At 37.8% G+C, this 17,966-nt stretch overlaps 1 protein-coding gene across 2 annotated transcripts in view; it reads right to left on the bottom strand.

Moving 5' to 3' along the window:
* Positions 1–284: 284 nt before the first annotated feature.
* The window catches only part of SEMA3C (semaphorin 3C), a 116,512-nt gene continuing 98,830 nt past the window's right edge, over positions 285–17,966 (bottom strand). For both annotated transcript variants that reach the window (XM_063155615.1, XM_063155616.1), the window contains 6 exons: positions 15,021–15,109; positions 13,017–13,058; positions 11,590–11,747; positions 8,708–8,775; positions 5,765–5,895; positions 285–3,919 (listed from right to left, as the gene is read on the bottom strand). In XM_063155615.1, the coding sequence (XP_063011685.1) occupies positions 3,506–3,919; positions 5,765–5,895; positions 8,708–8,775; positions 11,590–11,747; positions 13,017–13,058; positions 15,021–15,109 (902 nt within the window). In that variant the 3' untranslated portion in view covers positions 285–3,505. The remainder of the gene's footprint in view (positions 3,920–5,764; positions 5,896–8,707; positions 8,776–11,589; positions 11,748–13,016; positions 13,059–15,020; positions 15,110–17,966) is intronic.

The raw sequence follows: 17,966 nt of genomic DNA on the forward strand, positions 1-17,966 counted from the left end.
CCTGCTTTTATGCAAAGTGCTTATATGGGATAATCTTTGAAATAATTAATCTCTGACTCCTCATGAGTTCCTTGTTACCTCTGTGACTGGGGCTTCAGTCCAGGCAGGGCTGGGAACTGACCAGCTACAATACCTGATGCTCCAAATAATTTCTTGAACTTATTTGGAAAATCAAGGGAATTGTTTTTTCAGGTTCTTTTCTTAAAAATAAGAAAAAAAAAATTTAAAAAAAAAAAAAAAAGAAGTTATTTTTTAATACACATCCATAAGGGGGAACCAACAAATTTTTAAATGTTGCAACACACTTTATTTTGTTGGGCATTTTAGATATTCAATTAAATAGCACTATGTTAAACTACATTTTGTTCTTCCTTACACACTATATGATGCATATTCACTGTCATGACAGTTTCATCATGCTAGGAACTTATACACATACCTACAGTTTTAAAACCAAGATTCTCTTAATAAAACACGCATATCTACAGTAACAACAATTGCAAAGAACACGTTGTTAGGTCAAGATTTCAGCAAACTTTACAAACTACACAAAATAAGAAGGCAAAAAAAAATACCAGTACACAGTGAAGTTTTGGCAGAGAACATATCTTTACATTTGGTGAAGTTATGCCTAGAAGTCATTTTGCTTGTGCATTTTTTTTAAGGAATAAAATTATATACATTATTTAGAAATCCTCCAAATAGGAAGTATTAAATAGCACAAATAATATTACAGTCTTAAATTTTGGTGTTACCTACAGTAGAGGGGCTACTTTAAACAAAATTTGCAGTTTGTCTATTCTGTACATTTAAGGCCAAACACTCAGCTGGTATCAACCCCAGTAGCTGTAAGGACAACAGGGAAGTTACATTAGTTTATATCAGCTGAGCATCTGGTTCCTGACTTCTCTATACATGCAGGAAGGCTCCTAGAGCATGGAAGCTTGGACCAGTTATGCACTGACAGAAGCTTATTATATTTATATACTGGAGTTCTCATGCAGCAGGAAAAATGTTAGTTTAAGTGTAATCCCTTAAACAGTCACACCATAATAATGGTATATGAAGCAGCTTTAAAAATATTATTTTATAATCACATGAAACTCTGAGCTATGCTGATTGTGTTAATGGAATCCCTTATTGCCAATATTCTATTAGAAATTCGAAAACAGTGTAACTGTAATTTCTGAGGCCTAATGGGGGCCTATTAAAATATCACTGTACCTAACCACTTAAAGGGCAATTTGTACCCTGAAACACCAATTAATCACTGTATTCCATCTGGAAGCAATTCTGATCCTCACAACAGGCATTAGTACCACACCAACTCTGCAGTGAATCTGCTGGGGAGATGGGAAGAGCATGGCAGCACACAGAGAATATGCACTAGTGTCATTCCAGGAGGTAGTTCCAGACCAGGGCACTTGATTTTTGGTTTGTCACACACCTCAGGAGTCAGTCATATTCAGGAAAAAAAAAAAGGAAAAAAAAAAAAAAAAAAGGGAAAAAAAAAAAAGCCAGATTCCTCCAGAACCTACTTTGCTAGCTCTTGGAACCAAATTCCATCTCATGGAGGTCAGAGAAAGTTTCCTGATGTTTTCCATAAGAAGGACCTTAGTTATTAATGCCTAAATATTGCAGAAATGCACGCTGAGGCCTTGAGTAAGGAGAGCACTTAACTAGATGGCAATAATGAGCAGGCTGGCACTGCCATGCAAGCAGTAAGCACACAAATTAAACTAAAGAGATCCCAGCAGCATCAAAGGGATTTAGAGACTGTTTAAATGGTGTGGTCAGGGCTCATTTCCCAGCTGTCCTTCACGAGGTGGTGATAAAGTGACAATCCAGCTAATGGCAGATAAACACCAGGGTTACCTCCATTGCATTAAACTGAATTCACACAGGCACAAACCCAGAAGTGTTTCCCCATGCCCTGTAGAGTTAATCCCAGAGAATTCTAATAGAAGCAGAATTATAACTTAACAAGTCAGATTTGAGCTGAACATCAGTTTATATTTTTGTATAATGCCATAAATAATTGTGATTTTTCTAGGGTACTCATACATTTTTAATCCCTGTGACTGTTTTGAACTGGCTTCCAGAACACTCTTACACAGTAAAAGCATTGATGATCTGCCCCTCTTTATGGCATTTGCATTGCTCAAAAAAAAAAAGTGATTGCTTTTCCTAGGATGACCTGGTGTACACCTACCCAATTTTCAACAAAACTTGCTTCATCAGACCTGACAGCTGCTTCTTAAACAAAAGATTTCTGTTTGAACATGCTTCTCAAGTTAGAGTTTTTGGTTTTCAACTCAAACCCATTTTTCAGTCTTATTTTTCCCTCATTCCTTTTTTTTTTTCTTCTTTTCCTGATCTGCTTTTTAGCAGAGAACTGAAAATAGGAGCAAATTTGGAAAATAACATGGAAAAGAATAAGGGTACAAAACCTAGAAAATGGGAATGGTTTAATTAGAAAATTCTAGTTAAAATATTTGCAACTTTGAGAAAACAGTTGAAAAAATAATGTTTTAAAAATTTCAAAGACACTTATGACTTGTTTCCACATTGCAGACTAGCTCCAATTTAATCATGGAACAGAATAAAGATAATCTATATTTTTCATTTCTGAACAAGCACTATATGGTATATCTACATTCTGTCCTTTGAAAAGAAATTGGAGTGTAATCCTTTGAGAAGTAGCTAAAATACCTAAGTCACTTAGGTGTTTTTCAAAATTGTATGTATAATGAACATTCTCATGTTACCTCTGCACCACTTATAAAGCTATGTAGTGTTATAGGACTCCCTATTTTAATAAAAATCAATATGAGCAGAGATATTTTAAATTACATTCCAGAACTCATTAATTTATTACAACTCATACTATGCACAATAATCAGTGCTTACTCTGATAAAGTATAAATTCTTTGTTTTTCTTCTGTTTGTTCCTTCATTTGACCTCTGAGCAAATGAAACATTTCTACTAGACTTTACTTGCTTCCTGACTGCATGCATTCACATGATTTGATCGATGAGTGAAAGCTGTAAACCCAATATTGAGCAGTAAACAAGAAGAAACTCATGTTCTTAAACACAGTGCAAGGAAATCTTAGTACCATCCTACTCTAAGTATGCATCTTAACCCAGATTCTTTCACCACCAGTCTAGTTGGTGCAGAGTTGCAAGACAATGCACTGATTTTGCAAAAATTTCTATTCAGCTGTAATAAAATACTGAGATGTTAAAGGTGAATCTAGTTTAAGATGAATACCCAGTGCTTCTTCTAGGACAGAGCCCAGGCTTGAATCACTAAGTACCTAGGAAAGGAAATGCTCTGAGTTATTTTCTTATGTTACACTGCATTTAATTGGGAGACAGATCTTTTATGTGTCTTGCTGGAATTTCATTTAATTTTTTATCAGATTTGCACGAATTTGTTCACAATAGACAAATATAAGCCCCCTACACTGAGGACAAAAATACCTATTACTACAAAATAAAATTAAGATCCAGGTAATTGGTTCCTTCTGTTTCTACTTTTTCTGCTATTGATAAGGGCCTTTAGTTTGGTGTAGTCCCCTCTCATCTTCTGGGATTCTTCCCTGTGCTGCCCTGCCTGCCTGCTGTCTTTGCAGTACTGGTTGATCATCTGCATCTCCGAGTGGCTGAAAGCCCCCACAAAGTCCTTGGGGTGGAACTGCAGCGCTCGCACCGAGCTGGCCCAGGTCCAAGGGGACCACTTGTCAGTCATGACAGCCACCACCTCTGAATCCAGCACCTTGAAGTTGATCTTTGCCAAGGTCTGCTTGAAGCTGTTCTCGGTGGCGATGCAGTGGTAGAGCCCGCGGTCGCTGTCCTGCACGGAGCGAATCAGGAGCCCGTGCTCAGTAGCTATGATCCTCTCGTTCAGCTTCACCTGCAGAGCAGAAAGGCAGAAGGAACCTTTTAGGGAAGGTTATGGAACAACAGAGCACTGCACCTTTTGGTAAGCTTCATTTCAAACATGACTTTCTTAAAGTTACTATATTTTTATATAATTGTCTTCAAGAGAACACCTTTAGAAAAGAGCATACCTCAAAGAAGGCAAGTGTTGCTAAAGAAAATGACTTAAATAATTTTATTTCTTATGTGTAGAATAAATTTGATCAGGATGTAGTCAAAGATGAAAATCTGGAAGCCACATGAAATAGAAGTTTTCATAATGTCTGAATAGTGGAGTTGAAAAAATGAACTTTTATTTGCCCTGTTGCACTCCTGAGAATGTCTCTCTCAGCCTCAAGGGAGTTCTGCTGAGTGGAAGAAAGGTGTAGGACCAGGGAGGCTAATCTGGCATTGAACTCAAGGTGTCTTCTCATTAAATATTTTGACTTTGAGCGGGTTGCTGCTGAAGAACTCTATCTGCTCTGCAGAGTCTGCAGCCTATAAAAATTATCACCACAGTGGTCCCAAGTGGGACTTGGCTCAACGTTAACCAAGAGCACAGGTACTCTCCTATTTCCTTTCTGGCTTCAGACTCTGCACTGTCCCAGGAGATGGTCACATCATCTGAAAGAAGCAAGTTACCAGAGCTTGTTATCATCCAATTATAAATGAATGTGCAGACGTCGCTTTGCATATCAGTATGAACTAAAAATTGCTAGTTCAATCCATTATGAAAGGAAACCACTGCTGGTATTTTGCTGAATGGTTTTTCTATTTTGCTACTGTACTTTGCATTATACTTTGTTCTCTTGGGAACTAATTTACTTATTATGGTATTCTGCTATTGTAAACTTTTGTAGACATTGTAGAAGATTTCCAGACATCTGAGAGCTTGAAAACTAATCAACACTTTGATTGCTTTATTCAGCCTGTTGTACCATGAAACTGCATCGATTCCAATATATTTACTGAACATAACAAAAAAAGGGAGATGTTCTACTGGAGCAATGGGTTAAGGAATGGCACCTATTGCCAGGACATGGCTTTGAATAGTTAGAAAACTCAGTGAGACATTTGTAATTCCCCTCTGTTTTTGTAAAATGGCCTGACAGGAGAATAATACTTTACAGTATTTATAACCTATCAACAGACACCACATTACTTAAAAGTTCCTTTTGAAAAATGTTTCTTTTTATTCATATAGTAAGTGCCTTGGATTTGCAATGGATTTTTCCCCTTTTATATTGCTTAAGGAAGGAACATTCCCCATAAACAATCATACTGTATATTACAGTGCTGAAACTCGAGAGCCTTAGAGAGTGCAGTAATGGAAAATGTGATTGCACCATGGTGAGGAAATGCTTTTGTCAATACGTGTTCTTAGCTTGGATTAGTTTCTTGCTAAAGAAACCTTTCACATTTCTCCCACTTTTGCCTTTTATCTCTTCAATAGCACAGAGGAGCTACTGCATGCTGACTTCTTCCTGAACTTTATACAAGTTCTTGCTTTTATGCCTATTTCCTTAGATCAATAAGAAGTTCTGAGTGCTGCAAACCTTCAGTTTGCAATCAGTAAGGTGTGAAGCAAAGATTCTTTAATTTTCTGTAGCTCTTCTGATCTGACAGAAATCTGTGGGGCTGAGGATGAAGTCTCAGCTTACTGAGTCTGCTCTTATTCATATGAGTAAATGATGGTCACTGTCCTGCCTCCACACAAATTCTCCACCTTCACTGTAGCCAGACTGCCTGATAAAAACAAAAACTGTTCCCTCCCTTTATTTGGGAAGGGAATGTCATGCTGACTGAGGATCCTCCCAGAGCTCCTGTTCACATAGCTCACCTCTTTCCTCCTGTCATTGTCTTTCTGTAGCAGCCATTTAATAGAAGCCTGAGGAGATTTAGGTGTGCATTCCAGAAAGGTGGTGTTGTTTTTTACTCCATACTGCACTATTTCTGCTGCGTTTCTGTATGCTAGAAAGAAAAAAAAAAAAAAAAAAAAGAAAGAAAGAAAACAGGTCAGGATACTGTGAATGGTGATTTGATTAAGAAAACATGTAACTCTTTGCAATACAGATTAAATAAAGTATGCCTGATTCTGATATTGGCCAAAATCAAATATTTTTTAGGAAAAAATTTCAAATAAATTAAATGGAATGTGAAGAAGCACATTCAGTTTCAAATATCAATGTTTTCAGAGTGACATGGTCTGTTCTGAGAAACTAGGACACCTTTAGGCTGATAAACTTTGCTGATGGGATAACTGAGCTCAGGGATATTTTTCTGTGAAATGATCTCATTCTCTACTACTCCAAAAGAGAATGAAGCATTTAATGCATTTCTTTGCCTTTTATGACTTGGGGGAATAAGGCTGTATGACCAAAATAAAGCATCATGCTCTAAAGAAGGCTCCAGCTACTCCAGCTGCATGCAGCATCCCAGGGAGGAGAGAGGGGGCAGGCTGGGCTCCTGCTCATCTGCTCCTCTTCCAACACATGGAAGGGACTTGGCTCTCAACCTGAAATGTGATGAATATGTAGACAGGCCAGCAACAGGGAGAAAGACAGATTTATAGCACTCCAGCAACACCTGGGCAAGTGCTGAGCACATGTCATCACTTGGACTTCTTGTGTCCCTTTACAGTCCCCATAGGTGAATAATTGGCAGTCACCAGTAGGAACTTCTGGATGCTTATTGCTTTGGTCCTCAAAACAAAGCAGCTCCAGATTGAAAAGCCTGTCTCATATATGAAATACATTTTTTTATTTTTGAGAAAGAAGCAATGGAAGTTATTGAAATAATATGAGAACTGCAAATACCTAGAGGTCTGTATGTCTAAAATCTGATTCTGTTCTTGCACAGTCCTAAGACTGGCTTTTCTCAGACTCTACTTTATCTCACATTCTTTTCAGTTTCTTTCATCAACTGTTATGTGAAATTGAAATCTATTCTTCTGAAGGAAGGAGACTTTGCCTGTTTTTAGTCCTTCAGCACATTTAGGAAGCTGTACCGAAACCAATTACAACTTCTAAGAGAATAATGTGGAAATACTTCACATTCAAAATGCATTTCTGTAATGGCTATAAGGGCTAACACAAACCTAACAATGTTAAATAGACGTGAAATGAAACCATACAAGATTGCTTAGTTCTTGATGATTTATTTAAAAATAACAATGTGCCAAAAATATTAAGTTTATATGTGCTTAGAGGTTTCCCATGTTTAAAGACTTAGATTCAGCATGACGGTTTTCTATGAGCATGGAAGATTCCTTGGCTTTGCTTGGCTCTCTGCTCTTTTGTCCTTTAAGTAGATTTCACTTTTTTCCCCAAACACAGTCATTTTGCTATAAATGGCTGTAAATTATATTTTGCAAATGTCTAAATTGCTCTTTCTTTTCATCTTTTTTTTTTCCCCGGGGAAACAACTGTCATCTACCTACCCTATATCCCACTGCTGCCACCGAAATTTCCTTTACAAAGATGTTAAAATACCTAAACCTATAAATACATCCACATTGCAAAAGTGTCTGGAAAACAAGAAACCTGCTTCACAAGACTGTCAAGGTTGAAACAATTATCCCCCCTCAGGCTAGAGTGCAGACAGTTGACATTCTCACATTTTCCAAATGGAAGGAGACAGACACCCACCCTTAGGACAGATAATGGGTGGGAGGTCTCAGCAGATGCCTGCAGGGGAAGACACAGCTCAAGTTGCTTCAACGTGGATCTCTCAGAGCTCAGGTGTATTCTCTAACTGGGGTCATCTCCTGGAATTACTTGCTCAAACTCTTCAGCTTAACATAAATTACCTAATACTGACTCATTTAAGCAGAGGGATCTACACCCAACTGACTGCTGTGGTCTTTGCTGATCCAGGAGATTCTTCCAACAACCAGTGGAGACTGTTTCAGTAGAATTGTTATTGACAGAACCTTTCACATGTCACTCTTAAAGCATTCTTCTTTGATTAGAAAAACATCAATAAAAACATTTACAATCAGCTCTATTACTTGGTCACCAGGTGGTACAGATGAGAACGTACTTCAAAATTCAGGCTCATAATAGAGGTGAAAGGAGCATAATTGTCTGTGTGCCCTTGGTCTGATGGCATCCTTTGCCACTGGCTAGCTCAGACATGCAGGGGGCTCAAGAGGATTGAATTGCCTTTATATATGTGTTTACTCCTATGACTTTGGGCATATTTGACTGGTATCCATCAAACTACAGAAAGGGCTTGCTGGGAGAGCAAAGCCTTGGCTCCCCTGGCCAGGCTGACTAAACAGTTGCACGGCTGGAAATAAGAGACTCCACAAAGAAATTTGGAATCGTTTTTTTCCTCATATAAAGGGATAAGGGAATAATCATAAATCAAAAGACAGGCCAGCCTAGATCCTGCTGTTTGCTCAAAGGTGTGCTCCAAAACTCAGTATGGGATCAAATATTCAGAAAAAATCGGAGGTCCAAAGCTTAAATGAATGAAATGGCATTAATAAAGACTGAAGGGAAACCAAGGTAAACTAACTTTACCTTTTTCTAATCAACAGTGTCAGCTTCTCAATTCAAGTATGTTGAACTATGTATTTAACGTCTCAATATTTTATCATGTATGTTCAAGTTTCATGTAATTGCAAGGAAGGTGCTAAAACCAAATCAAAACAAAACTCAGACTTGGAAAATAATTATGCTTTACCAGTAAACCAAACTGATAATGTCAGTTACAATGAATCATATAAAGGAAAACCATGTGTTCTTTATATAGCATGAGAATCTCTAAATTACAGTACCTTTCAGGTTGAAACCTCGGCACTGAGTCAGAGGGTTTCCATGTCTCACGTCTTGTCTACGGCTCCTCCTGCAATATTTTGTAAAAAAAAAATATTATTCCAAGATAGCTACACTGAAAATAACCACTTTTTTTATTTGTGGATGTGCTTTTTTTATTTGTGTTTTGTTTTTTTTACTAGATCAAATGTTAGGGATAGTTCATGACCTACGGTGAGTGTGCTTTACTCTTGGCAGGCTTGTTGGTGTGAAGATACTGTTTAGGTGAAGCAGCATCTGTTGAAGCTTATAAACCAGGTGCAGTTTTTGTAGGTAAAGCAGCTGTGCAGTGGAGGTTTAGGGATGGAAGGATCAGAGGTGATAAATGAAGGAGATCTCTGTTCACTCACAATACCCAGCATTCAAAGCCAGAACCTCCAGCTGACACTCTTCATAAAGGCAAGCAGCTAACAATGAGATGCACAAGATTCATACTGCTCATATCTGACACACCAGCACAAAATTATGATAAAAATTACCTCAATTTCACGTGGTAAGTGAAGCTTACCAGAAGCTCCAAGCACTTTGTTTTTGGTGCCTGTAGCCACCTTCATAGCAGAGTGACTGAAGTATTCATCCAGAATGGTGGAGAGCTAAGATTCTATAGGTATACCACAAACACAGAGAGTGCTCATAATCCCCTGTCATCTGAGCCCATGCATCGTTTGAAAGGGAAATATTTGAACAATGTTGTTTCAAAGGAGTAATTACTGAAATTCCAAGTAAAGTTTTTATGTTTACCATCAAAAAGATTTCATTTTATGCCTTGGGGTCTTAACCCTTGTGAACTATTTACATGAGTCAAGGGAGGTCATGAAGAATTTCTAAGTAAATGTCAGAGTTCTTGTGCTACCATGAGCTGCTCCAAACTGTCAGAGATGGCACATTGCTTGCATAAAGCAGTTCTGTGAATGAGAACTTAGCACTTAGATATTAATTAAAAAAAAAAAAAAGGTGGCAGTTAGAAAATAAAGGTAATATCCATAGGGTGTTTTGGGGTAAATTAATGTTGTATGAGGAACTGCAGTAATTCACAGGAGACAGAAGTGTCAAAAGAAGCAAATAAGCAATTTCATACAGCAGAAACTACTGTCTAGACAATAGGATTTGGATCTAGTTACCAATGTTTTCTCCTTCATAATTTGCCTTGTTAGATAAAGAGACAACTCATTTCCTTCACATATGAAAACCAGACTTTTTTCCATACAGTTAGAGGTGTTTATTTTGGTTTGACATAAGGAGCAAATTGCAAACAAAATATCAGCATGAAAGCAAGCCCCAGTGGAAATAACCCTGGGTGGGTGTATGTAATAGGGATGGCAAACTGGAAACTGCACAGGCTGGGTGTACCTGACTGCTCCTTGTACCTTTTGGCAGCTGTGTTACTGTAGGAGTTAGGTGGGCTGACACTTGGGGATTTTTCTTTTCTTTCCTCCCCCACATTCTGACCTTTGTTCCATGGAAGAAAAGAATGAGTCTGCAGACTGGCGGCTGAATATTCTCAATGGAAGCAGTTAACAACCCCATGTACTCTACCAATTGCTACGTGACCAGTTTGGGCTTTACCTTTTAATCTCAGGTAAGGAATGAGTCAAGAAAACATTGCAATAACAAAAACAATTGTCCAGGGGATGGCATTATTATCAGCAGATCCAAATTTTGCCTGTTTCTGTCATCTGTCTCCCTCTATGAAGGAACAGGAACAAAACTCAGTGACTGTACGTGGCCCTCTGAGCTGCATCTCAGGTGCAGACACTGAGCACAGTCACAGGTTTAGGCTGGATATCAAGAGAAGTTCTTCATCCAGAAGGTGGCTGGGCACTGGAACAGGCTCCCCAGGGAAGTGGTCACAGCACCAAGCCTTGAAAAAGTGTTTGGGTAATGCTCTCAGGGACATGGTGTGATTCCTGGAGTGTCCTGTGCAGGGCCAGGAAGTGCACTCAAAGGTCCCAGTTTCCATCTCAGCATATTTCATAATTCTGTGATTCTAGAATATGCTACCTAAACCTCTTCTGGCACAACTTGAGGCTGTTTCCTCTTGTCCTTTTGCTTGTCACCTGGGAGAAGAGTCCAACCCCTGCTGGCTACAACCTCCTTCCAGGTAGTTGTAGAGAGATACATCTGAAAGATTTGTCCCCTCTGCAGTAACAGTTCATTGTGTATTCTGTAGCTTTGTTTGTATAAGAAGTGAAATCTTATTAAGACAAGAGCTCACTACAGCCTTCTGCTATTAAATATTTCCCCTGGGAGGAGGAAAGAGACTCCTGTTTTGCATAAGATTATGAGATGGACTATTAGTTCTGTTGCAAATTAAACAGAAATTGCTTTCCCTGTCTGCTTTAATAAACCTCATGTCAAAAAGCCCAAATCCACAGGCATTACATGGAAATCACATTTGCCTAAAATTTTCCTGAAAATAATTCTTCTCACTTAGGAGAAAATGAGGAACAAAAAAAATATAAATGAGTTTACTCCTCAGACAGCCTGAAAGATCTTTTGCTGTATTTAGGGCTATCATAATTACATCCATAGTAAGTAATTGAATTTAAATGAAGGGAACAAATGTCTCACTGATTTTGTGTGCGTGAGACAGAAAGATTAATATTTATGATTAAGAAACCATTTCTTTCCTTTTCTTTCTTTTTCCATCCATTACTTTGAATATGAAAAGCCAAGCTCTTTACCATACACTCCTGCAGCATACAGTCCTAGGTGATGAATAACTCCAGGCACAACAGCTACGGGGGTGTTGTTTGTACATGCTGATGAAAGGAATGAAATCCCACTCTTCCATCACATCACAACCCTCAGAACGAAAGCCGTCTTCCTGCTAAACACTGCTCACCTTTTCCCAGTGGGATAAAACCTGGAGCAGGAGTTGCCATCCCAGGCACAGTAGGGGTCTCGGGCGAGGCAGCAGTCGGCGCAGGCGGTCCCGTAGATGTGGCAGCGGTGCAAGGAAACCTGCGTGACCCCTTCATCTGAGCTCACATACAACTGTTGCTGCAGGAGGAAATGGGAGGATTTAGTTCAGATGTGGAGGAGTTTCACCCAAGACCTGGCTAAGACACCCAAAAAAACCTTTCAATTAATTTTGGGATTAACTCAAAGCCAAGAGCAGAGCCAAAATACATCTGAAGTCAAGATCAACAGAAATCTCCCAGGTGAACAGATTCTTATTATTTCCACCTTCCTGCTAGAAAACATCTAGAAACACCAGGGAATGTTAATGGTTTTTTGGACATTGAGTGTCATTGTTCTGTTCTGGGGCAGACAGGCTGACCTAATATTGCTCAGATTTGAGAACTTGGTTCTTATTCAGCAAGGATTACTGGCTCAAGCCTTTGAACTAAGTATTTTCTCTGCACACAATCACTTTAATAAATATTATGCAGAGTTCCTAGTTGGATCCTCCATTGCATACATTTCCAAGATGTAAAACCTAGAGATTACGTTGAGGCTTATGGCCAGATTCTGATAGCCTTATATACCTGGAAAAATAAGCCCAGAAAACTTTCATAATAAATCAGAGCTTTTGCAAGAGAAGTTCAAAGGGTGTAGATCATTACCAAAACCTGGGCCAAAATGACTGTTTTACTCAAAAAACAATTAATCATTCTAAAAAACAGAAATTAATATTGAACAAAAACCCCTTGAAATTCCTTTGATCTTCTAGTCATAAAAATGAAAAAGCATACTGAAATCAACTTAATGAATAATATTTACTTAGTAGTAGCTTTGTAAAATATTGAGCAACATCTTACTTGCAAAATCATAGAATACACATTTTCAGCTTTTGTGTTAAGCATTTCAGCAGAAATCCTCTCAGCTGTTTTCATCATTCTTATTGCCATTGTTTATTACTACTAAACAAACATGCACAATTGCACCACGGATCCAACAGCCCCAACACTGCCTTTTTACACTGATCAGACAGACTTCCAAAGAAAAATTTCTATTTGGGACTTTAGAGAAAAAAACAGGGAGGGTGAATTTCCTCTCTAATTTTTTTTTTTTGATTCCTTAATTATAAATGAAAACAAGAAACCTGACACTTTCGGTTAATTAGAAATGACACATAATGAATAGAAATTGTTTTATCTTAGTGCAAGGGCATATAAACAGCTTGTGTAAACGTCAGTCCAGTTTTCTGTACTTAATATGGAAAACTTTCCTATATTTAGTGTGCTCCACAAGAACTGATATTCTAACATCTTAGTCAACTTGCTTCTCAATTAATAGGCACTAAGCAGGCATTCCACTTTGCCTTACCTTTTTAGATGAAATCTTCATTGATGTTATAGGAGAATTACTCTGAAATAGAGAGTAACAAATCATTGTCAAGAACTTTGTCCCAAAATTAACATTTAAAAGTTCCTAAAACCTAAATCATATCTAAGAAAATGATACATGTTTATACCCTGAAAAGAGAGCACTCACTCCTACTAAGTACTGCTATTTTCAGAACTAAACAAATGACACGTAAACAATTAATGTCTTACAAAATATATTGCTGAAACTCAACCACATTGTTATTACATGTATCTAAAAGGTTTTTGTATACTTATAATTAACCTGCATCTGTGCTATCTCAGAAATAGAAGAGCCATTACTTTAACTTTGTAATAGGAAATGTTTTTTCTTTAATGATGATAATAAGGAAAAATCATGAAATAGCTCATGATTATTTACCACATGATCCAGATAAAAATACAAAATTCTTTTCATACAAGTTATTTACAGTGCGTGCAGTTTGGTTACCATGCAGCATGTAAATTCAGATTGTCAATGACCAGACTATTTTAAAATGGCATAAGTGCTCTCGAATGTTTCTTTCCCGGAGACAGTACTGTATACTACTGTGTGTCATCAGAGCACTCTATTAATGTCTGTGTCCCAATCAAATATTAAAGACCTGGAAAAGGAATTGTTGCTTTCCTGGCCTTAAGTCATTATTACATCCAAACAAGTGATAAAATTGATGGTAATAAAAATGTTCAGCATTTTTTTACGGTTTCAGCATGTGCTCAGTCACAAAGGAAAGCCATAACAGTGGGCTAGGATTAATTGCAGATGACCACAACACAGCAGGGAGGTCAGGACCAGAGAATCTGGCTGTGAGTCATGTGAATTGGCAAAGGTTTGGAGAAGCTTAGAGCTGCTCCATGAACTGTTTGGAGTCTGCAGGTCAAATGCAATGTTGGACCTGATGCCACATTCTCCTTTCTTTGTTTGCTCTGGAAGAGGATCTCTGTGCACAGAGGCCCAGAAACTAGGCTTAGGCTGAGATGCCTCTCAGTCCACCCATCCTTGTGCAGTATTAATTTATGTTTCAGTAAATGGAATCTGCACTTTCTTGGTGAAGAGTGTGAATTTTAAATAATATCACTCACATATATCTTTTTTAGCAGGAGATCTTCAACAAAAGCCTAGGAAGACTAGCTATGCCTTTATGAGTATTAACAAGATGCCTTTCTGAGTGTTTCTTTTCTTAAGGAAACTATTAATGCTGCCTCAGTAAAGCAGCTTAAATTTTCCTTTTTGTATTCTGACAATGAGATAGAGAAAAGGCCATGACAAAATCCTTAACTAAGTTTATAGACACATAATACCACTTGCCTTGAGACTACCGTTTAAGAATAGCCCATCCAAATATTTGAGAGGGATTTTTCAACATGAGGGTGAACATTTTCTTTAGATTATTACAACTGTTACATGCCAGAGTGATTGACAGAGGCTATTCTTTTATCTCCCTGTAATTTTTGTGTTTCTTTTCAGCTTATGTTCTTTTAAACTTGTAGCTTTCTTGGCTCCAGAGGCATGTGACTTTGAAGAACAGGAGTTAAGCAAAAACAACACTAATTTGATTTCATTTTGCAACTGAGAACCAGGAAGATCTTCAGAAAATCAAAGTACAGAAATCTGAAATTCCAGTCATACACAGCAACAGCCTCTACAGTAATGCCAATGGAAAAAGTCTCCTTCTGGAAGCCATCAGAACTTGACCTCCTAAAAAACTGATTATCAAAACCCTTCTAGCCAGTATATCAACATAAAAAATAGGCAACTGAAATACAGGAGAAAAAAAAGGGCTTCAGCTAGCTCTAGCCTTCATAACAGTCAACATTTTGTAATCTTTATGTGGTTATCAAACTGACAGCATGCTCATTTACTTGATCTTTTACCAAATCACAGTTGCCCTTGCCAAAGTCTGTTAGAACAAAGTGTTTGTGTGAACATACACACTGGAAAAACAAAAGAAGGAGAAAGCCAAACCTGAAAAACCTCCATCTCTTCCAAAATGAGTTCTCCACTTGCAGAGAAGTTGGTAGGCAGGACAACAACTTTTTGTACGGTTCCTTGATCTGCAATAGGTGAGAACAAGTGAGACCATGTAGCACAGAGAGGGAGAAATAAAAAATTATATTTTTTTTCATTAATTATAAAAGGAAACCATCAAAGAAAGCACAATGACACAGAGAAAGGTAAGAAATGTTCAGTAATTTCTACAGTTTGGAGTCAGTAAGAATGATGAGATGATTCATCACACAGGAACACTATCACAGTATTATTCCCATATATGAACATAACTCATGATAAAGTTTAAGTTATTACTGTTACTGTTACCATTCTATACCAAGAGATCAATCAAAATCAGTATATTTTGTTGCTGTACAGACACACAGAAGCAGAATTTATCCTAATAATCTTAAAGTAAAACACAATTTAAACAGGTAAAAGGGAGCTACTGCAGGATGTGATATATTCATATCTGACAACAAAATGCTTGGATAACTGATGCCATGAAAGGTAAATCTTCCAAAGAATAACTCTATCTGGATGAAAACACACTAACATGAAAGCTTTTTTTAATGAAATTAAACCAATAATCAAGTAAATTATATATTGGTAGGAGTTAATATTTTGCTCTGTAAGATAAAAAGAAAAAGCAAGGCGAAGATATTTCAGCTATTGTATCATGGTTTCCCTCTCAAAATCCAGCTCCAAGCCTCACAAATCCACTCAGAACAAAGGAGTGAGTAGAAATATGTGGCAATGACAGTGTTTTTGCAGGGTAGATGTGATCAGTGAGACCAAAGGGAAATTAGTTTTCCAAATTTCTTTTGTGGAAAGAATATGTGTGATGAAGGGGTCCATCTGTGAAGGCTCTTACAGGCTGAGACAGCCAATGAAGTATTTCTGATGTGGCAGAAAAGGCAGACTGTGGGATAATCACAAGAATGAGCATTTTAACTTGGAAAAAGCACATAGAATTCCTCTCACCTGAAAGACCTAGAAATTAAACTGAGTAGAATAAATCTATCTGCTCAATACTGATTCTGAGGAATGAGAACACATGGTACAGGTTCTGTTCAGCCTTCAGAAGTTTTAAGAGCAATGTAGAGTTGTGCAGTTGACAGAACATTAGCACAGCGCTAAATAGGCAAGTATCTACATTTATTAGGAAATTTCAGTTTCCTGTTTGGCAAATTACAATGAAGACAATGTAAACTGGACAAGTTCAATTTTATTTTTGTTTTAAGTTCAGTGACTAAATTCTATAGCTAGAGCTGCAGGGTAAGATGATTACTGTAAATAATTTACATCTCCTTATTTCACTCAAGGAAGCCAGACACCACCGCCACCACTATTATTGCTATTACTACTACTACTACTACTACTACTACTACTACTTGTTGTTGTTATTATTATTACTACAAAAAAAGGTTTAAAGCCAGAATATTGATATTTAATCACTTGCCCACACACAGAGAGCACATTGCAGTATTTTGTCTTTTTAAAAGAAAGAAGAAAAAGAAAAACTGAAAGCTGACAAGACTTAAAAATGTGTAGCTATCAAGGGTACATGCTCAGGGCATGTTAGGCATGAATTTTTCATGAGAATTTTCTACAGAGACATTTATTCTCATTATACAATGGCATGATAAAACAGTTCCTTCTGAAGAAACTTCACTGCAACCAAATCTTGTGATAGCACAGCTGTGGTCTAGCCTGGGTGCCAGTATTAGCTAAGCTATGAGAACCTGAGCGAGATTTACTAACTGCCAGGATCCACAGAAGTGTTAAACTGCTGCAGATGCCTCCCTCAGAGGAAAGGAGAAAGGGTTTGTGTGTATTCCTTCTCCTGCTTAAGGGAATAACCCACTTACACATGTACATGGCTTCAGTCCAGTCTGCCTCTGCTTCTTTGCATTCTTTTATCAATTCTCTCTCTCTATCTTAGACTCTACCTTACAAAATAATCAGAAGTGCAGGAAGGGATTGCAGCCATTTGTGGTGTTTTTTTTTGAAGCTGCCTGCAAAGTGTCAAGTACCTGTGACCCTGACATACAGGGCACCAAGCATGTTGACAGTGACCTTACCTGCAAAGGAATGCAAGGCTGCTGAGCCTCTGAAGAACCGGTTTATGTCAATGATCCATTAGCACATGCCACACATTTAAAATTCCTACATTGTCTTGAGTCCTCAAACACTGCCCCAAACTGAAATCAGAACCTGAGGGGAGATTTTATCCTGGGCATGGGCACAGAAAATACCGATAATGCCTGACGCCAAATCCCCCGTGTCCTAATAACCTCTCCTATTTGTAGAGCAGGCTCCTATCTGCCTTTGTGTCACACCCCAGAAGAACACACAGAGTGAAGGACTGTTTACCTTCCTATTCATTCCATTTGACTCAGGATTTTACCATTTGCTTTGACTCAGTATTGTACCATGATGGACAAATACTTGTAGAAAGGAATGTTCCGTCATTTTAAAGGAGATTTAATACACCTTTTAAAATAAATACTCAAGTAGGCAATAGAAAGCTATTGATTAAATAAAATTTGTTAGAACAAGGGATTCTATTAGTCTGTACATATATATCTCCCTCTATACACCTATATATAAACATTTCCAAAAATACTCAGCTTATAGGCTTTAGTTCTCCCATTGCTTCTGAAAATAGTCTTGCTACTGTAGCTCAGCTTTTTCCTTAATAAATGAAAAGCAAATATTTGTCCCCAAACCCCACTTTTTATTTCTTTCTCAGCAGCACTGCTGTCTCCACTATAAACACAAACTTGTATCTCACAAATCAAGTCACTTACAGGTGTTCACATAGAAAGCTTATGGTATATTTGAGTTTTGTCAAAAATCATGTTTGATTATTTCTGCTAATAGAAAAAAGGGAACTAAATTCCCTGGGTCAGAGGAAAG

Source organism: Melospiza melodia, chromosome 4 (assembly GCF_035770615.1).
Source record: "Melospiza melodia melodia isolate bMelMel2 chromosome 4, bMelMel2.pri, whole genome shotgun sequence".
Lineage (NCBI taxonomy): Eukaryota > Metazoa > Chordata > Aves > Passeriformes > Passerellidae > Melospiza > Melospiza melodia.